Below are 22,092 nucleotides of genomic sequence, written 5' to 3'. Positions count from 1 at the left end.
GCTAAAGTTATTTATTTAGGCCAAGAAATATCTGCTGAGGGAAGAAGAATGACAACAGAGCGTGTAGAGGCATTGCAGCAACTTCAAAAACCTCTGACAGTTACAGGGATGCGGAAGGTGATGGGACTTTTTAACTATTGTCGTCAATATATCCCTGATTTTGCCAGCATCACTATTCCTCTCATTGATCTGTATAAAGGGGGAAAGCCTGGAGTGGAACAGCTGGAATGGACACCAGAAGCTGAGGAAGCGTTTACTGCTATGAAAAAGAAACTGATTTCAGCCCCAGCCTTGGGTCTTCCTGATGGTCGTTTGCCATTTCATTTGTGGACCAGGGTGGGAGATGAGACCTACTCAGCAGTACTGTGTCAAAAACCAGGTGATCGATACAAACCAGTCGGATACTTTTCCACAAAGATTCCTGTCACCATGATAGGTCAACCACGATGTATACAAGCCCTTGATGGTGCCACGTGGGCAGTGAATGCTGTGGAAAATCTGATTGGTGCACAAACTGTCACATTGCACACTCCACACAGTATAGTAACGCTGTTGAACAACACAAACATCAAGACTATCACTGATGCGAGGAGAGCAAAATGGGAAGCAACTTTGCTGAACAAGGACTTGAGAGTGGAAATCATCAGAGACACTTCACTCAACCCAGCAACAATGATGCTGGAACCGCATGAGGGAATACCACATGAGTGTGAAAAACAGGTTGAAGAAGAAAGCCTTGGTCCAGTTAATCCAATCCCTCTTGAAAATCCAGATAATGAGTTATGGGTCGACGGATCCAGTTACTACATTGATGGAAAACGACATACTGGATGGGCTGTAGTAAAGGCTGATGGAACTGTTGTGAAGCAAGGAGCTCTTCCTGGGCAGTTTTCAGCACAAGTAGCTGAGCTCATAGCGCTTACGGAAGCTCTTGAGCTATCGGAGGGAGGTCGAGTCAACATCTATACAGATAGTCGTTATGCTTTCGGAGTGGTCCATGACTACCTTGCCCTATGGAAAAGACGTGGACTCATCACCAGCAGTGGGAGCATAATACAACATGCTTCCATAATTCGTCGCTTAATTGCAGCATGTCAATTACCACGAGAAGCAGCTGTGGTCAAAGTAAAAGCACATCAATCTGACAAGTCCAAGGAAAGCAAAGGAAATTCTGCAGCTGATGAGGCAGCCAGAGAAGCGGCTTTACTTTCCCCTACTCCTGTTACCTTGGTTCAAGAAAACAGAAAAGATAATCCTGAGCTGCATCTTCTGTCATATCAGACAGAGACAGAAGAAGAGAAAGAACAATGGAAAAAAGCAGGAGCAAAAGAAGATGATCAAGGTATCTGGAGAATTCCAACAGGACAAGTGGTAATGCCTATCGGAACAAGGAAAGAACTAATGCAGCTGTATCATGGAAAAGTGCATGCTGGAGCAAAAGCAATGAAAGCTCAAATCAGCGAGACTTGGTGGTGGCCGCGAATGATGAGAGACATTGATGACTATTGTAGGAGATGTTTGATCTGCATAAAAGCAAATGTGGGAAAATCTGTTAAGGTGAGAATGTCACATGCACCCAGACCCACAGGTCCATGGACAAATCTTCAAATTGATTTCACAGGACCATTGTCACCCAGTGGAGGATACCGATACATTCTAGTAATCATAGATCGATTTACTAGATGGGTGGAAGCATTTCCGACAAAAACTTGCACTGCTGAAGCTGCAGCACGAGTAATGGTGGAGGAAGTTTTTCCACGCTGGGGCCTTCCATATGAAATTGATTCTGACAATGGAACTCACTTCACTGGAAAATTGATGAAGGAAGCAATGAAACTGATTGGGATCAAACAGAAGTTCCATATCCCCTACAGGCCAGAAAGTTCGGGTTTCGTAGAACGCATGAACCGCTCGTTAAAAACGGCACTTACCAAGGCTATTCTGCAGACTGGCCAAGGTTGGCACAAGTTATTGCCTGCTATTCTATGGAACTTAAGAGCAACTCCAAACAGAGTAACAGGACTAACCCCTTTTGAACTGATGACTGGAAGAGCAATGGTTCTACCTCCTGATGCTCCGCCCCCTGCGGGAACAGGAGGAGATTCCACTCTGTTCCAAGAAATGTTAAAACGTTATCTCACTATGCTGGACAAAGCTACCAAAGGAAACAACCAGAGAGTGCGAGAAGCTCAGCAGCAGTGGGATGAAAAACACACCACTACTGATATTCCACACATTCCCGAGTTAGGCAGTTTTGTTATGGTCAAACGAATTGCTAGGAAAGGTTTAGAGGCTAGATGGGAAGGACCATATGAGATAATCTTAACTACAGATACAAGTGTTTGCCTTAAAGGGAAGGGTGTAGGGACAGATAGATGGTATCATTGGTCACAAGTTAAACCTTGTTTAGTGAATGAACAAAATGATAGCGATAGCTTATGGCCTGAAAATGAGCAATGTTCATCAGTTACTTTTAAAGACTGGGTAACAAGGAGTGGTGTTAATGATTTCTCTGCTTCCATTTTAGGAATCAATTCCATTGATATTGATTAACTATATGGATAAAGCCGAAAATGGAAAATACAGAGTAAAATAGGATATTTTATACATTGCACCACTTACAAAACACAACCCCACAAACAATCAACACCCGCTTACTGATTTACAACCCCAAGGGATAGGATTCTTTAAAATCAACGTTTGTTTTAGTTTGTTATTTTGGACCAGGAACTGAAGGAATTCAGGTATATTTACTGAAAAATTCAGGTACTGGCGAAGACTCATTAATGTTTCCTTTCTTAGATGTATGGGGTACATTTTAAATGCGTACACATAGACGTAAGTTACACACATAGTATGCGGGAACATATCATGGGTTGGGGTCATTTTATTTTTTTTTGTTTTGTTTTGTTTGTTCTATTCCCGATTCCTCATGTTTCTACTTTTCTGTCTTTCGTATGTCTTTTGTTTCTTGGTTTGCTTTTCTCTCCTTACTATCACTCCATTAGGTGGCGATGATGGTGTGGAACTGACGGCCGGTAGTTCCAATGGAGGGAGCTGTAGATCAGAAATTTGTTATTTTAATATTATTTATATGTATAATTAAATCTATAATGTATTTGTGAAGTTTAAGTGCATGAGAAAGTTATATATACTGCATGAGCTAAAGTTTGCATGACATATTACTGTCATATGGATGGAGAAGGACAGGGAGATATTTTGGTCATACAAGAATGTGTGTACATGTTCTGTATGAAGGACCTCACTGTACATGTAGCACCTGTTTCCGATGATGTAACAGTAGCTTATATTATCAACTGATGTAAGCATGAAGTATACATTCTATTTTAAACAGACCAACATGTTTCTTTACCTTGTAAGGAATTGCAAATCCTGTGGTCAGTGGTATATAATGCTCACTGTTAATGTACAACCTCAGAGAAACATACAGCTGGCACGATAACAACACGTTTCTCTCCTATGTCGAGACATATGACAATAAAGAGCTTTTTGACAAGGCAACTGGTATTCCGGTCCTGTGATTCAATCATAACGGGGACAAAAGCTGAATTTTCAGATCTACACCTCAGTTGCACTCAGGGGGGTTATTTTAAATCCATCAGGGACCTGTATGAAAGGGAACGTCTCTGTATTTAGTAACTGCGGGTATAAGCGATTAATTGCAGGCTTTGGGCCTTCCGCAACAATTGCATCGAAAGGTCAGATTTTTGATGTGAGAGGGAAAAAGACTTAGAACAGTCTGATTCCATCAGTGCTAGACTTTTTTCCTGTGGAGGAGAAGCAGGGGCCGCATGGCCCTCCCCAAACTCCTCTGGCATGTCAGATTTCAACTGCACCGGAGAGGCAGATGCAATCACAGAAACAGAGCTACTTTTATCTGGACCCTTGTCCCAAAAAATTTTCATGCGTTTCCAAATTTTAAAAGAATCCTTCATATAATTTTCATCCCATAATGTGTCACCCCAGCCAGAAAAAAATCATATCTTTTGCCAAACGAAAATGTTCATCCTTAAACGAACCATCGCGGGGAAATGGATCTAATTGTGTTTTCCCTTCAGACCAACCCGCAAGGTTGTAGATATAGGGTTCAGTGTAAAACGCTCTATTATTACGGTTTATAAAGTCTTTGGGGGTTTCCCCCCTTGCGGGCCGATTAATTGTTTCACCCATTTGAAACAGCCAACAGAGATCTCTCCTTTATTTTAAATGCAACCCTTTACAATATTTAGGAAATGTCCAAATAGAATGAAAATAAAAGAGACTGCAGTCTTCTATTAACTTTTTGATATTTTTTGGCAAAATGCGAGGGAGAAGAGGAAAAAACAAATTTAATTCAATATATTGATTTACAACCACCAAGGAAAAACTGAGAATTTTCCACTGAAACAGTCTTGAGAGAGAGAAAAATCTTCAACTCAAACTCATCTATTTCCTTCTCACGCACTAAAGGATAATCAGCAAAAATAAAATGAAAGTAGCTTTCTTCCATTCTTCCCGCATTTATCAAAGTACGAGGATATTCACTCAAAAATACAATGAAAGCAACTTTCTTTCATTCTTCCCGCATTTATATAAAAGTACGATGATGTCCACTCAAAAAAAAAAATCTCAAAAATACGGCATGAAAATATAAAGATCAATTTCTCAACAGTGTTGCAGAAATCCCTAACGAGCCCCCGATTGACAGAGTTGCCAATTTGTCCCATTCCGTGTCCTTCTCTGTCCTCCTTGGTAGTTGCAAAGAATTTAGACTCAGATCTAAGGGAAGGGAAAATCTTCGATTTATTGGACAAAGGAGTTAGAATATTTATGAAAAAGAAAAGAGGGGTAGTATGGATTTAACCAATGAGAGAAAGACTACATCATATATACATCTCATAATATGAGAACGTGAGACACGTGATATCAGTGTAATGTATAGAACACATCTGGCCATCATTATTTCAACCTGCACAACATTGAGGTCCTGCAGTTCCCTTCAATGCAAAGAATAGAGAAACTCGGGACCCTTTCACCATTAGACCGAGTAGAGCCTTCTTATTTGAGAAACATATGTGGAGGGTATGCTTCACTTAAAGAAGGAGAGAGAGAGAGAGAGAGAGAGAGAGAGAGAGAGAGAGAGAGAGAGAGAGAGAGAGAGAGAGAGAGAGAGAGAGAGAGAGAAAGAGAGAAAAGACAAAGGAAAAAATGCCACAGTTTTATTCATATGAAGAGGATTCACATTATGAGGATAATGTGGGTGATTAACTAAAGAGTTAATGCTGAGATGTACATAAAAACTTATCAGTGACCTTGGTCTCTTTTTAATCTTGAGAATCTGCTGTAAATAAGGATTTTCAATGATCAGAGCATGTTTCATGAAATTACAAGCGTAAATGCAATATCTCACACTTTAAATAAAGGTGACAAACAAACAAAAAATACATGAAAAAGCCATTTTTTATTCTATATACTTTCTTACAGATTATACTGTATTAAGTAATTAGTTGTGCAAAACACACCATCCAGTTTCATTAATGATTAGGCAACTTTCTTGACTTAACTGAAGTAAGAAAAACATTAAATAGCATCTAGTCTTGAATAGTTATTGTTTACATGTTTGTGATTTAAAAAATCTGTAATCATTATCTGATTAAATGGTTTATCCTTTGCTGTCATGTTTCCTTTTAAACGAAAGGACATTAGAGATAAGCAACAGGAAATCTATGGGTAACCCATGTGTCCCACCTCAACTCTGTCGACTCTTGTTGAAATTTTCATATTTATTTACATTCACTGTATTGTGGAGGATTTTCTGCAGGATGGTGATGCAAGGAAGGGTTGCTGACCACAGATATCTGCAAGAAAACAGCTATATGATCAGTTTTCTTTGATAATATTAAACAATTCACCCATTACTTAGTGCTTTACACACTTACAGTTAATGACATTACATTCAAATAATAGATTGTTTTGTGGAAATTTGTTTTTTGAGCACCATTTTACTTAAAGTCCAATTAAACTGGGGTTACAAGCTTCTCTTACTTCTGAGCTGTTAAGATCATGGAAGTGATTGGACCTAAAACAACAGGGCTGAGGAGTTACAACTTGTGGAACAAACGGCACCTGTGGAAAAACACAAATTGAGTTGTATGTCTTCTTATTGTGAAATGCAATGTATGCTATGACACTGGCAGACAGTTTCAGTATTACAGATTTATAGACATCAATGTACTTCAGATGGAGTAGAAAAAAGCAAAAGACAGAAATCCTTCTGAAATGTCCTGGTGTGGAAACTTATGCTTTCATTTGGATTTCTTAAAATGATTTCACAACTGAAAAACTACATGGCTTTTCTCAGCAGATGGTAATATTGCTGTTTTTGAAGCGATTAAACTTGGAGTTTTGCTATTAGTAGAGAGGTTGCTGATGAACACTGTTCAGAGACGCACAGACTTTACCTCCATTACTAGCTCTAAACGTATGTTTTGGAGTAAGGGTTGTGTAAGAAAGTAGTTCTACATGAGCTGAGAGTTTAACGTTTGGTAATGCAGAGTGTGCTAAGATCACTTTATTTACAGTCACATAATTTAAAAAATGTTAGTGGACACAGCAGTTTAAAGCTTGATAACTTTACATGGTAAAACCTTGAGAGTTTGAACATTTTAAAAAATGAATATTTGTATCGTAACTTAGTAGTACTTGTCTGTTCTTTAAAAGTGTGAACACCCTTAAAAGAAACCATTTCAATTCTATATGCATATCTGAGGGGATCGGCTGACAAAAAGGTTTGGGAACCCCTGACTTGACACGTCACTCACCTGTGGATCATAGCAGGAGGTGGCTTTACAGGCAAATGCTGACAGACAGATGGAGATGATAAACTCAAGGATGGTGAATACCAATGATACACCACTGATTCCCAAGAAGAGAGTCTGAGAGAGAATTCAACATTAGCACAAACAATAATGAGGAAATAATTGATAAATAGCACTCACACTGGTACAGCAGTTCAGAATCTACCATCATTGAGGTTCATATAGTAATACAACATATCTATAGGTCAAACTGGACTGAGTGTACAATTCATGTATAAAGCCTTCTAGAATTGTGAATGATCAGTAATAGTAAGAGAACTATAAACTACTTCTGAAATATTGAAAAAAGACTGGACAGATGAGTGCAGGTTAACTTTTGACAAATGTGCTGACCACACAGTGATCTTATTGTAATTACTAAATAAATGTGAAATTCAAAAGTTGGTGACATACCGTATACTTTCTCTCAGTATAACCACAATCATATTGGTTGCAGTAATTGTACATGTCGAATGGCCCTAGACCCAAATCCAGTGAAATTATGATAAAGGAAATGCCTGCAGTTATAGCACTGAAAATGTTCATTCCAAGTGAACCTTTCACCTATAGGTGAAAAAAACAACAACATAAAATATATTAATAAATTAACAAGAATTTTAGCTTGTTGACATAGATGGAAATGGATATGTGGAGTGTGATAAAAATACACTACTTGACATAAATAAATAAATAAATAAATAAATAAATAAAATATAGCAGCATGCAGCAATCATTGGGGTCCAAGCACCAATAGCTCATGTGGATGTTTAAGGGATACGATTGAAATTTGTCTAATAATGTCACACATTCCCTGTGTGTTTGTGGACGTTGACGTTATTTCGTACAAAGAGCACTCAAGGGGTCCTGGTATGATCCTGCTAGATCCATTATTTGATCAGTCGTTCAGTAATGCAGAGTGTGGAATGAGCAGGCAGGGAAGCGAATCTAAGTGCAGGAACATTTAATGACAAAACTAGAAAAGGAACAAGGAACTCATAATACCACATCAATTCATACGTACAACGATTGATCAACCACGAGTGGAACACAAGCACTATAAATAACAGGGAAGACTAGCTAAAGGTAACAAGGGGGCGTGATCAGATAGGAAACGCATGAAAAACTACAAAAGAACTACAAAGCAAAACACACAACAGGAAATAACGTAAAAGTCCACAAACACACAGGGAATATGTGACAAATAACTACATTACAAGTCCAGTCAATCTTCACTGATAGTTTAGCTTACAGTAAACATGCTGGTGTTATCAGGGGCAACTGGAAATCCTCCCTCTTACAGTTAGTCCAAAACAAATCCTCTGTATAATTATTTACTGTTGTAAGATATTATCAGAAAATATATGGGGTGTATGTGGACTTTTTGTTTTTATTATTTATTGTATAATATGTGTGGCCTTCTAGCAATTTTAAACGGTGCATTTGTTTGAACCGTTGGGCTAACAAACAATCAGGATAACTATGGTAACAAACAATGCAAGCAAGACAACAAGAGAAACAGGAACTGGACATAGAAACAAACATAAAAGTCCATACAAAACACAAGGCACACCACCAGGATCATGACACTGACAAGTTTGGGTTCTCTACGAAATACAGTCACTGATAACCATACGCAGAAAAAGTAAGGAAGAAGAAATCAGTACAAACACAATAGGGTAGCTGGGGGGTATTCCAGAAAGCAGGTTATGTGATATACCTGGGTAAGTTTAAGAGTAAGTTAGCGGATAACCTCAACTTTCGGTTCCCAAAACGGAGATAGCTTTCAGGGTATGTAAGTAACCATAGCAACCTGAACATAACCTGCTCCGGAGCCGCTCATGATCCAGGGTTAGTTTGCTTAAGAGATATTCAGATGTGTGTTATATAATTAATATAGTTAAATGAATATAGCCAAATGTATTATATAGTTACAGTTATAATATAACAAGGTGGTTTAAATGTGAATTCAATTGAAATATTTTATTATTTATTTTATTGTCATCTCACACATGGATCTGCATTCAATTAATTAGCATCAAACAAACAATATAAGTCTTATGCTCAGTGAATAAAGATTACTTATTACAGTGGTCCTCAAACCTGTCCTGGGGACCCCCAACCAGTGCACATTTTGCATGTTTCCCTCATCTAACACACCTGATTCAAATCATCAGCTCATTAGTAGAGACTTGAATTGGGTGAGGGAGACATAAAATGTGCAGTGGTGAGCGGTTCCCAGGACAGGTTTGAGAACCACTGACTTATGAAATGAAAAGGTCGAAAAAATTATGCCATAACCGCCAAATAGGTGGCGATGTGCACTAAGTAGGTTATGTAAATCGCCATTAAACAAAAGAAGAAGAACGTGGTTTCAATGGGGAATCATCGATTCGTCACTCTGTTGAGAATGTCTTGTGTGTTAACTGGGAACATACTCTGAGTTGGCTGAACTTACTCCGGGACTTGTTTTTGGAACCAGCATACCTCGAGTAAGTAAGGTTTGGGTTAATCAAACGGGAGTTTAAGTATAATGTGACGGTAAGTTAACCTTCTGGAATACCCCCCAGCACCTCCAGTGCTTGGACCCCTAAAAATAACTCGTGCTGTGTACATACCAAACACAAACTGGAGGGTGAATACAGTTTGTTTTCTGCAGCAATGCAGAGTGAGCCTGCGATAATGTACTGAGAGGAGATAAACAGACAAAAATCACGACTTGTGCGGGAATATATAAATTTGTGTTATAAAAGACACAACACTTAAATATATAATTGTTTCTTACGATGAGAGATCCCCAGTAAGGAATACCCATAATGACAAAGGTGGATTCTGCATGAACTGTAGACACGATTCCCAACAGGAGAATCAACAGACCAATCATTATCTGGACAGTCTGTGAGGGACAAGAGAGGCTTTTATAAAGAAAGCAAAAATTATAATTTTTTTGGTGAACAGTATAACATGAACAATATACATTTATAACGGTTGTAGTTATGGATTTATTATTGTACTACTAAAATATCTAGATACTCTCATTGCATGAATTCACACACTGATTTGCGGATGAACAAAAGTTGTCCAGTACTTCACATTCTTTAATTGAACTAGATACACAATAAAGTTTTACTCTGTAAATGATAAACCTGATGATAAATGATAAATCTTATATTGCTGTCTTACAGCATTGTCACCAAGGCATTAAGTTTTTTTTTTTCTTGTACTTTGCTAATCTCACACTGACATAAACACATAAAAATCAATGATTTGGGTTTAAGCACAATTTCTCACCCCAAGGGCTTTTGGTTGTCCTTTCAGAAATGGCTGAAGTCTGTGAGGAGGTGAAACTCCAGCTGGCTGGTGTCCATAAACAGGCACTGGAGCATTTGTCCCAGTTCCAGCTGCTGGTGTTTGTGTTGGTGGTTGAAACTGGATGACCACCGTTGAAGAGTTCACGGGTATGACAGTGTGGGACATTCTTGTTTCTGAATCTGAAATTGACCTGTTAAAAATCATAGTAAATCAAGACTAGATATGATTATAAAATAGATTTTCTATGTAAACAAACTTTCCCATTTATCCCATCAAATATTATATATATTCATTATATTTATTATTATAAACGTGGTCTTCACTGGTTGAAAACCCTATGAATGCAGTTCTGTCAATAGTAGTTATTACCATTGGTTAAATTATTGTCATCAACTAGAAAAACTCTATTAGACGTTGAAAACAGAGAATATGCTAAATAACAAACTGACCCACATCATTTACATTTAAGGCATTTAGCAGATACTCTTTTCCAAAGACACAAACAAAAGTGCCCTACCAACCAATATTGAGGAAATTCATTCATTAATACAATTAATACATATATATAAATGAAGTGCAGACATAGCACAAAGATAGGCATCTGTATAAAGGAAGTCAGATTGTCAGTGTAAGTATATAATTTTGTTTTTTACCAGTAAGAAATCTTCTCTTCGGTTGGTTCACCGCACTTTGCTCTGTAGTTGAGTTCACTCTTCTGGGATGAGCTGGTGTAAGTTTGATGTCATTAGAGTAACTGCTGATACTGTTTCCCAGAATGAACCAGGAAGCAGCTGGAGCTCAGGTGGTAAGGAGCTGCCCCTTTAATAAGATAATAAACCATAAAAGACAATAATTAACTGAAGTACTCATAAATGTTGAGTAAATGTTTATGTTGTACTTCATAGCAAGTAATCTGGATTGGACCAGCAGATTAGCATTATTACCTCATCTGTTGCAGCTCTTGTGTCACTGCACAGTGCCTGTTCGTTCTCTAACTGTTTACATCCACAGTGTTTGACACTCGATCAGCTGGACCGTTGGTTTGGGCCTGTGGCGTGGTGCCTTCACTTCTGATTGTAGATGTGCTGTGAGTAAAAACCTTGAATCAAAGATTTAAGAGGCATGCAATAGGCGTTTAGCCACCCAGCTATCACCAATCATTTCTGCAGTTTTCCTGTGCTTATTTGGTTTTCAAGTGAATTGATTTTGTTTTGTTCGATATATACCTTTCTCACTTTAATTTGAGCTTGTTTTGTGTGCTATATATTTATGCATATTTCTTTTTTCTTATTTGTGATTGCTCCAAGTTTTTGTTTTATATATTTTCTTTCTTATTGTGATTTGTTTGTTTTTGCATGTGTCTCTTTTGAAATTTGTTGGCTGTTTTTGCTTGTTCTAGTCCAATAACTACTGTCAAGTCAAAGCTTAAAGGTCCCATGGCATGGCATTTTTCTATTATTTTATAATGTTTCCTGAGGTGTACTTATATTGTTAGTATGACTTTTACATCATAAAATGTCATAATTTAGAAATAAAAGGTATTTATTCTATACTGCTGTTTGCCCTGTGGCTGAATGCCCTGTTTCAAGAGGCGTGTCTGCTGTGAGACTTCAGTAAAAACGCCCATTGTTGTGATTGGCTGACATCTTTGCATTTTAAATGAGCGGAGGGGGCGTGGTTTAACGAGGTCTACGAGACACGAGCAGGCACGAGCTGCTGCCAGAGAGACGGATGGACCTGAGTTCACTTCACATCGGTTCTGTCAGTCTCAGTTCAGTGCTGTTGTAGTTACAGCATATACTTCAGGTTATTATTCTATTTCTAGTCGGAGGGACTGTCACTCATGTCAGAAAGTTAGTAACTTTAGTAAATTATGGATCAGCGCTGACTGGAGACGCGAACCGTTTAGAACGATTCAGTCCGATTTGGTGAACTGATTCGGTTCACTAAAAAGAACTGGTTCAAAAGAAAGATCGTTCGCGAACCGGACATCACTAATGTATCAGAGACTGAGCTCAGCGATTTCTAACAAAGTTATTTATAGTAACTACTGAGTTATGAGAGAGCTGTCAGTCAGCGCGAGTTTATTGTGTTTGTATCTGAGAGTTCTGAATAAACACGAGTCCCAGTCACACCGAGTCCGTCTTCATCATTATTACCAACTTTGTAACACATGCAAAGTACCATTACAGCTGTCGAGATGAACGAGTTAAAAGTAAGTGTTGATAATAGCATTACTTTTAAAATAAAATAAAAGCGTCAGTGACGTGCGTTGAGTACACAGCGCAAACAAAGACACAACAGCAGTAATCGAATGTAATCCAGTTTATTGTGGGGCTAGGCTGGCTAGCCCGGATATGCTCACGCTTACCCCCCTTCTGCTTAATCTCACGCCGCGTTTGGTGCCTCCGCTGTGGGCCAGATGCAGTACTGGGGGTCGGGGATGTTGAAGGCCACCAGCCAGTGCAGCCCGAGCTTCGGCGTGTGAGGCCGATGTTGAGCAGAAACTCATGACTGTATGCACATTGTAGAACAGATAGACGCTACGAGGACGTACAAAAACACTGTCTCACAAGATAGAAAACACGAAAACACCGTTCTGTCGGGAGAGAGAGAAGCCGCATTGTGTGCACGAATAATAAATAATTAGCTACACATCAGAAATCAATGATCACAGATCAGAAGGAACTGAAAAAAAGACTTCTGTTTTCATTTGTACATCCAAACACTGAGAAACTGCCAGCATTCACTCGTTCACAACCCATGATCTCTCGAGCGTTTGCATGGGCGTGCCAGATTCTCTGGGCGGAGGAAAGGGAGGAAACCGTTCCTGCTTGGACGTCAAACCAGGAGACTTCAGGATTGGCTCGTCTGGCCTGTCATTTTCTCAAAGGCAGAGAGAGACAGCCAGAACTCGGGTTTACACCGATCAACATTTCTATCCACTTGGGGGCAATATTCAGGCTAGGGGAACTCATATTAATGTTGAAAAACCTCATAAAATGAAAATTTCATGCCATGGGACCTTTAAGACTATTCTTAAGAGCATTTCTGAGGAGTTTTATACATATGGGCCCTGGAAATGAACACTGATCAAGACGGACTTAAAAGTGCACACTGAACAATGACAATGCAGATTCACAATCAGATGCTGACAGGGAATCCCCAAAAGGGCTATGGATGTATAGATCAACCCATCTACACACACACACACACCCTTTACATAACATTTATACCAAAATAACTACAGTACAGCTCTACTTTCGATTTATGCATTTATCCATCAGTTTGCGTGTTTAACGTGACATCTGCGTTATACTGTGAATTAAATTTTCATCATGACTGGATTCCGGGATTCCCTCTACAACAAATCATTCGGCCTTACGTTATAAACATAACGTTACCTCTATCTGCACAGACTGATGATGGTGTTCCCGAACATGTGATATGTTCCGATGTTCCATTGACTTGGTAGCACTCTCGCAAGTAAGTGTTTTATTTATATTATATAACATATTTTACTGCATGTACTGAGGTATGTTTTAGTGTTGTGTCCCTTACTGCTAACCTCTGTCATGTGTGTTTGGGTAAACCTGTGCGCTCGTGTGCGTGTGTGTGTGTGTGTGTGTGTGTGTGTGTGTGTGTGTGTGTGTGTGTGCTATTGCACTGGTGTATATGTCTGGTTGTTTTTTGTGCATGTTTGTGTACATGCATGTAAAAAAATGCTAGAATACAGAATGGAATAATACAGCATGTTAAAAAAATAGTACAATACAGAAAAGATGTAAATGTTTTGTAAATGTATTTAATTCTTAGATTTTTTTATTTATTTAATCACTAAAACAGATGAAGACTGAGAGCCAGTCAGCAGAATTCCCCCATCCCCCACCTTCCCAGAGAGAACACCAAGAATGTAAAATTTGCAAATGGTTTGATATTTTATTTTATTAAATATATTGGTGTGAGTTCTAATTGGTTCTAATATTAAAGAGTTTTTTTTTTTTTCTTGTCTTTTTATTTTGTTTTATCATGTGCAGTCATTCAGTATGTCTCAAATTAATTTTTTGATGGTACAATAAGGTGTCACGGGCAAGTTTACAAACAGAATAGTAGTCCATAGACGTCTTTCATCCTAACCAAAATACACGTGGGGTAAGATCTTTATCTCCGTAATACCACATATCTTCCACATTTGGTAAGTAATACAATAATTTTCACATTGCAAGTGACCAATGCATTAAAATATAAAAATAAATAAAACTGTAGTAAAGGTAAGGAAAATATATGATACTTCAGAAAAGAAAAAATGAGACTGCATATCGTTCATATCAAATGAAAATTTGAGGCAATAGATGACCATTTATTTTGGAATACATCTGCTTTCAGTTGTAATAATGCTGTTGTATACTCCATGTTATAAACATATTGGATTCTTTCCCTCCATTGTGCAATCGTTGGGTGGCCTCAACCAGGAGGCCGTAATTAACCTTATTCGCTATTAAAAGAAGGACTCTCAGCAAACATGTTTGGCTGTTCTTTTCAAGATCAGCTGGCAGAACCCCTAGCACAAAGTGTGATGGTTCAAAGGGTAGATCTATACAGATACTTTTTGTATTTCCTTTTGTACATTTTTCCAGTATTCTAATATCTTTGGGCAGTCCCAAAATATATGTGTGTGGTCCACTACCAAGCCACAGCCCCCCCAACAACCGTCTGAGGTGTTGCTCCATTTTAATGTTATAAATGGAGTTCTAAAATATCTCATTCTAATTTTCCATCCAAATTCCTTTCAGTTTGGACTACTGGTTACCCTGTGTGTTTGACTACATGAAGTCTCCCACTGTTTATCTGTAATTATTGTGTTCCTTTCTAGTTCCCATTTTTCTTTTATATCTTAATTATTGTCTTTAAGTTCTTCCTGCAATATCTTGTAAATATGTGATATGAACCTTGTCTTTACTATTCCTTCTATTATTGATATAAAAAAGTGCTCTATTTTTGTTGGTAGGGTGCAAAGCGTTTCCCATTCTTGGTGATTTTACAAGTAATGCCTAATTTGTAAGTACCTAAAGAAGTCTTGGTTTGGATTAAAGAGTTTTGATACCATAGCACTTGTTTTGTCTTTGTTTGCACAAAGTTAAGTGTCAAGAATTGGGGGGGGGGGAGACACTATAATTTTTGTGTTTCAGTTACTATGTGTCAGCAATTATTGACAAAATTATTGTAAATCTGGATAAGGGATAGAATAGCTCCAAGTGTAACATTTCATTAGAGCCCAAAATTATGACTGTACATTAAAGTATTCAAGAATAGCAGCATTTTATGTGTCATGGTTACAAAGGGTCATTCGGAGTCTCCAAGTGGCTTTTTTTGGGAAGCGCCTAGAAACACTCATTTTCTAAAGGTATTGTTATCAAATTTGAAACTGGACTTGGTAAGGCTTCATACTGTGATCCCATTGTGTTTTCCAGCTAATAGTTCCCAGCTACAGTCAAATGCAGGCATCTTTTTACAAAAATGAATGTTTGACAAATTATTTTTTTTCCTTTTTCAGTGTGTTCAAAGTTCTATTACTCAATACCAGTATGAAAAGAACAGCATGCAATTTACTTTGGGTATGCCTTTTTCTAGGCGTTTTAGGCAAATTGTACAGGACTGGTAAGGGGTTAAAATGTAGCGTAAAATAAGTAAAATACTTCCAACAAAACATACTTAAGTAAAATTAAAATTCTGATTTTTAAAACCACTTAACAAAGTGGAAGTACACAGAAAAACTACTAAATTACAGTAACACGAGTAAATGTAATTCGTAACTTTCCACCTCTGAAAATAGACTTGTGAACCAAAAACATAAAGACAAATATCATTCAATACATTTTATATGAAAAACAAGAAACGATTTACAACTGACTGTTTTCCAGAAAGAAGCCATGTCTTTACTGGATTTTAAATAAAGGATCCAAATGTCGTCTTGCGCTTATTATTTACTTCAATGAACATACTTTTTTAAGGTCTAAGTTGTCCAGTCTTTCCTGGTGAACATGGCATATAGCCACATTATCGAACCTTGTCTGACACATTGATGATCAAGTTAAGTAGCCTATGAGTTTTCTTGTTTATTGTAGGTGAAAAAAAGTGGTCAGATTTAAAGATCGCCACAAAGAGGCGCGTCTCGGCACTGAAGAGGAACGTTTAAATGGCTGTTTGAATGAGAAATTACCTATCTATTTTTTTTTATTAATGACGCTTATTGTTATTAAGAAGAAGAATGTCGTTATTATTATTATTTATGTCATTATTATTATTATTTAAAAGAAGAAGACTGTCATTTTTATTATTTTGTCAGTCTGAATTATTTTCAGTCCCAGTCCGTGCGCAGCTGCCGGGCCTAATATACTGTATAATATATATTCATATATACCTATAATACTGTAACCCTGAAACGTCAGGTAAAGCGCACAGGCCCGCAACTGGAGGAATACATATGCCTACAAATCAAATGCTTTGGTAAAGTCACACAAATTAAACATTGAAGTCCATGTTGCACAAAAATAAACACTGATGTTTATAATTACTATGTTGTTGTTATTGTTTTACAATGGGTCATAATACAGCATATCTTTGTCAGTGCGTTTTGTGGTGTTAGGAATTGTTTTTCTGCGCATTTTCGCACTAACTCAAAACGTGCATACACCACCTCCTCAGCTGGCGTAGGATTTGAGCGTGCCGTACGTCAACGTCCATATTGATAAATCTCAAAGTCACCGTGGTTTTGGGTGTACGCTGGAAATTTGGTGTACGCACTTTTGATAAATAAGGGCCAACATGTAGCTAATTATCCATCTAGTCTTATATAAATACAAAGAGGCCAACATGAGTTTCAGCATTTAAAATTTTAAGATTCTTTTGGGAAATCTATGAATCTTTTCACCTATCTCCAAGTCATCTTGTCCTGCCCTATTGTCTTCCTGTCTTGTCTTTCCCTCTCTCTCTTTGCACTTACATTTATGCATTTGGCAGACGCTTTTGTCCAAAGTGACTTACAGTGGCCTTATTACAGGGACAATCCCCCTGGAGCAACATGGAGTAAAGTACCTTGCTCAAGGACACACTGGTGGTGACTGCTGGGATCGAACCAGCAACCTTCTGTGTATCAGTTCCATGGTTTAACCCACTGGACCAATAATCCACCACTTACAAAAGTAGAGCCGACCAAATGTGAATTACAAAACTTGCACTGTGTCATGTTCCTGTCCCTTTTTTTGTGCTGTTCCAAAGAAAAAAGGAATATCATTTGATTGTTGTTTCATTTTTGATGTCGCTTTAAAATGACAACTGTGTTAGCTAGCGAGACAAAATTACATGCACAAAATGATTTTCATTCTGAAGAATATGTACATAGCTATAAAACAAGTCCACACAACTAAAATCTCAGGCTACTTGGGACACGGGCCACATCCGGCCCTCGGGCTATCCTTGACTGGCGTGAGGTAATTCAGGATTCGACAATAAGGACAGTATAGCCTTTCTGTACAATGTGCCTTTCACTGTTATTTCATTACATGCCACTGTAGACTGTGAATCAAAGTTGCAACTGGCCACTGCCTCTCTAATCCTGTCACAGTAATCATCAACATAGAATTCTACACCCTTTTGTATCTGTACAACTGGAGGGAACATGCTGCCTGCACCTAGGTAAGCTTGCATAAGTTGGTGCAAAGTTTTCTGGCACGCTTGTTAAAATAGCTGTGCTTGCTTTCGAATCTCAAAGTCCAGAGGCAAATTAGTGGCCCAAAGTGGTGTATAAGGTCAGGGTAATGACACATGTAATGATGCTTAGGTCGTAAGGCATTATCAGGGAAGAGCTTTTGCCTGGTGCAAATTCGATTAAAACTCTGAGATATGCAATCTGCCCTGTTGTTATAGCTGGTGCACAGACAAGCTCCACTATCTCTCTCAGTTGCAAAATCAGTTGGTATACCTCATTTCTACATGGATCTTTAATCCTGTCACCAATTAAGAGAGGTAGCACCTAAGAAAACACCAATTCTCAACAGCATGTCCACTTAACTGCTCACTTCCGGGGAGAGGTCTCCTGGTTTATCATATGCATCACTTCCTTTGTATTTGAACTGATTTTTGCATCGATTCAATTGCAAGTATGTAAAATGCTTCTCCTCAACTTAACGACCAACAAACAAAGCAGGGTCATAAGAAACAACACCCTCAAATAGATCATGCCCTAGACATGGTGGGAGCCCAGGCTGGCAAACATGGAAATGTGCAAGCTCATTAAAAGGAGAGTCCCCCTTTATACCAAATACAGAGCCAACAGCAGCACCGTCTAAATCTTGCACGACTTTTATATTACTGCACATTTCTTGCAGTACCACACAGGTTTGGCAAAAATGTGGTTTTGTTTATCTCACAATATCGGCAGAAATAATCTACATAATGTTTTCTGCAAAAAAAAAAAAAAACCCTATGCAATGGGATCCCAAATTATCTCCTGAAATGGCAACAAGTATCCCTTTCACAATTTTGCCATTGGGCATTGAAATACCAGTTTCCTATAGAAATGTAAGTCAATGTTAATCAATGGCTTAAAAACTTTGTTTATACCAAAGTATTTGAAGTCATGTTCACTACAAAGAAGCACAAGTTGCATGTGATCTGTAGTGGATCTATTGTGTGGCAAAATATCAGTAAGAGTACAGTAGACCGCTAAAACCTTGTGTTTTTTCTTCCCTGAACCAAGAGGGTTTACAACCCCAAAGGCATCCTGATATAAAATGAGGCCAAGAGAATCAGAAGCTGTCTTCAAATCCCTCACCATCCTTAACATCACGTAAAACGTTTTCAGGAGTGGGTTGTTGAGAACGTGTGTAAGCATGTTGTTCTTGGACAGATCTGCTTTTGAACAGTGCAGCCAATGTTTCCTTTATCGGTATATATAATGGGCAAAACGCTCTTTGCCATTTTCATCATTGCCTAAAAACAATGGCACAGGTTCAACATAGTCAAAATGACTTTTGAAAACAGACTTTCTTTTGTGGTCTGTATTCAACAGCTCCCTGTTATAAAACATCAGAAGATCGTCTCTATGTATTTCCTCAATGATGTTGCTAACAATAGCCTCTGAAATTTTGAGTGCCTTCAGTTTCTCACTCAGAATCTTAAGACCAATTTCATATGCATTCTGAAAGTCGTCAATTCTTTTTGTTATAGTACTTGCTAGTAACAACAATTTTGCTTGTAATTTCAAGTACATAAGTGAATTATTTTGCAGGAACAAGGATTCATCAACAGCAAATGGCTCTTCACATTCAAATCTTTCTTCATCAGGTGTCTCTAAACAAGGTTGATTAGAAATGCAAAACTCCTCAGTGGTAGCTGTCTGACATTATCGAGTATGTCCCTCACTTTACAAAAGCCAAACAGAAACACACCTATAGAGAGCATGCACACGCTCTGCGATGTACTCTAGCATGTTAAGCCCAGAACACACCAAGACGATGGTCGGCCGTCGTGCAATTTTCTCGGTGAGGTCCACACCGCCGGCTGACGTTGGTCCTCCTATTTTTTGGCCAATTCGACATGTTGAATCGGCATCGGCGCTCGTCGGTTCATCGGGCCATCTGATCATTCTGATTGGCTGTTCAGCTAGTGAACTAGTGCACACGGGGGAAAAAATGGAAATGACGACCCAAGTAAACGACAGAGTCAAGAGGGAACACAAAGAATGCTTGTCACATTTGTTTACATGTCTCATTCCGATACACATTTATATTTTAATAAGATATGGCTGTGTGGACCGAGGCAAGTGAAGACGAATTGATCAGCATGATCCAGGAAAGGCCGGCTCTGTATGACATTACGGAAAAATGTTATGTCAACTGTGTGGCGAAAGCTGAACTGTGGCGTGAGATCGCAAATAAACTTGTCATATCAGGTAAGATTTCCTTTTTGGCATTGAGGTCTTTAGAAAACTTGTTTGTTATTTTTCAGTAGTCCATATTAAAAAAACTACATTGTTAGGAATTTGTGCGTTGTGTACCAAAATAATTTGGTTTATGGAAACAGGCAGTGCAATAACTTTTTTTATTATAATCGCTAGGACACATTTCTCATTACTTAGAACTGTTTGAAGAATTTTGCAAATTGACCTATTAACCAACTTCCATCTTTGCACAGCAGTTAATTTCACATTCAAAATGGACTAAAGATACCAAAACACTTAATTCATGTCTTCATGTCCCAAAGCAATGATAAATGATCCACAGTTTAGCCCACATAGTTTTCTGTTGTACTCACTGTGTGAAGAGTTTTCCAAAAGTGACCCTAGAAGAATTGAGAAATGTGTTCTAGCGACTGTAAAAAACTGAAATAAGTTCTGTCATCTAGAATAAATCCAGTTAACAGTAGAACAAAAACTAACATTTGTTGGCATTACAAATAGTCATGAAATTGACATAACTAGGCTTAATGCTTACAAAATTTAACTTTGTCCCTCAGAGAAAGAGCTCAAGAAGCGTTGGGATTCATTGTGAACCCAGTAAATGCGTTACAAGAAACATGGACCCTCAGAAGTTCTGGAGCTCAGAAGACTGGCGGGCAGCAATGGATCCTGACCCGTCTGCAGTTTCTAGAGCCTCACACAAAAAGGAAGGACAAGTAACAAGTAGTTTGCAAGTAACTCAACACATTAACTTCCACATGTGCATCTGAATAGATCTATTTAGCCAGTCTATTTGCAGTGTATTGTTTTAGCTATGCCCTGTTATTGTTATGGGTGATTGGTGAACAAGTGTAAGAATCTGTGGTATCACATCGTTCATGTTTTGATTGTTTCTTTTAAGGAACCTTCGGCTGAAAGTGATTCCTGTTCACCCTCAGATGGTACCAACAGTGACACCTGGACTGGCACCCATGAAGAGCCCGGCTTCATTGAGGCTGAGCTATGGCCCAGAACACCCTTGGCTGAATCTACCATCTGTGGAGCTGAGTCCACAGCCAAGTAAAAAGAGCAAAGCATCTACGTTCAATTAAGGCCTCCGGGGAAGCGCAGGGTGAATCCTCCACTGAGGAGTCCACAAACTTGATGCGCATCATCAGCAAAACTGTAGAAAAGCTAGCATCACATGAAAAAACCAGTGACGCCACCTCAGCTTACTGGAAAAATAAGCCTCTGATAGAATGTTTAATATTTTCTAACTTTAAGAAAAAGAGGACATCTCGAGTCCACTGCGTTGGAGTTGGAGGCCTCTGGTCCTTCCACCTCATCAAAATGAATCGTTTGGCTAAGAGCGTGATGAAAGCTATACAGTCAGATTTTACCTTTGTAAGATTATACGACTTCGAAGTGATTCCAAAAATAGCAATCAATGGGCAAGGGGAAATCGGTCTACCTAAAAAAACAGAGATGGTCTCAAAAATAGTGGCCCAGAAGTTCCTAAGCTTTGTACAGGACCAAAACATGTGCATGAGAGGCTAAAGCTACAGCGGGGTAAAGCTGGGGTTCAACTCGCTCCAGTAAATAGGGGAAGTTTTCAGTAAAAAGTTTAGGAAAGGTATTGGCTACTCGTATACCAAGGTATGTAAATGAGTGGGAGACCTTAAATGGAAAGGAAGAGAAAGAGAACTCCCGGGCAGCATTGTTAATAGGAAACATTTAACTTTACTGTAAGTTCAATTTATAGCCCGAGAGCCTTCCATAAATATAAAAAATATTAAGGATATGGGGCAAGGATTTAGATGGGTCAGAAATATATAAAAGCAAGTCATCCGCATACAGTGAGACTTTATGGTCTCGCCCTCCTCTGATTATACCAGCTATACTTGTGTTTTGGCGCAAGGCAATAGCCAAAGGCTCTATTGCAACTGCAAACAAAAGGGGCGAGAGGGGACAACCTTGTCTTGTGCCTCG

General features: G+C 38.5%; 1 protein-coding gene across 1 annotated transcript; it reads right to left on the bottom strand.

Annotated features, from left to right (window-relative positions):
- Positions 1 to 2,916: 2,916 nt before the first annotated feature.
- LOC307118388 (membrane-spanning 4-domains subfamily A member 4A-like) lies at positions 2,917 to 10,923 on the bottom strand (the record flags this gene model as incomplete). The annotated part of the gene is made up of 8 exons (XM_079804000.1): positions 10,820 to 10,923; positions 10,146 to 10,356; positions 9,640 to 9,750; positions 9,473 to 9,541; positions 7,272 to 7,421; positions 6,822 to 6,935; positions 6,046 to 6,126; positions 2,917 to 3,057 (listed from the first exon to the last, which is right to left on the bottom strand). The coding sequence occupies exons 2-8, from the start codon at positions 10,329 to 10,331 to the stop codon at positions 2,917 to 2,919; spliced, it is 852 nt and encodes a 283-aa protein (XP_079660126.1). The 5' UTR covers positions 10,332 to 10,356; positions 10,820 to 10,923.
- Between the last annotated feature and the right edge of the window lie 11,169 nt (positions 10,924 to 22,092).

Source organism: Gobio gobio (assembly GCF_949357685.1).
Source record: "Gobio gobio genome assembly, chromosome: 1".
NCBI classification, from domain to species: domain Eukaryota; kingdom Metazoa; phylum Chordata; class Actinopteri; order Cypriniformes; family Gobionidae; genus Gobio; species Gobio gobio.
This window is presented reverse-complemented; position numbering and strand designations above follow the sequence as displayed.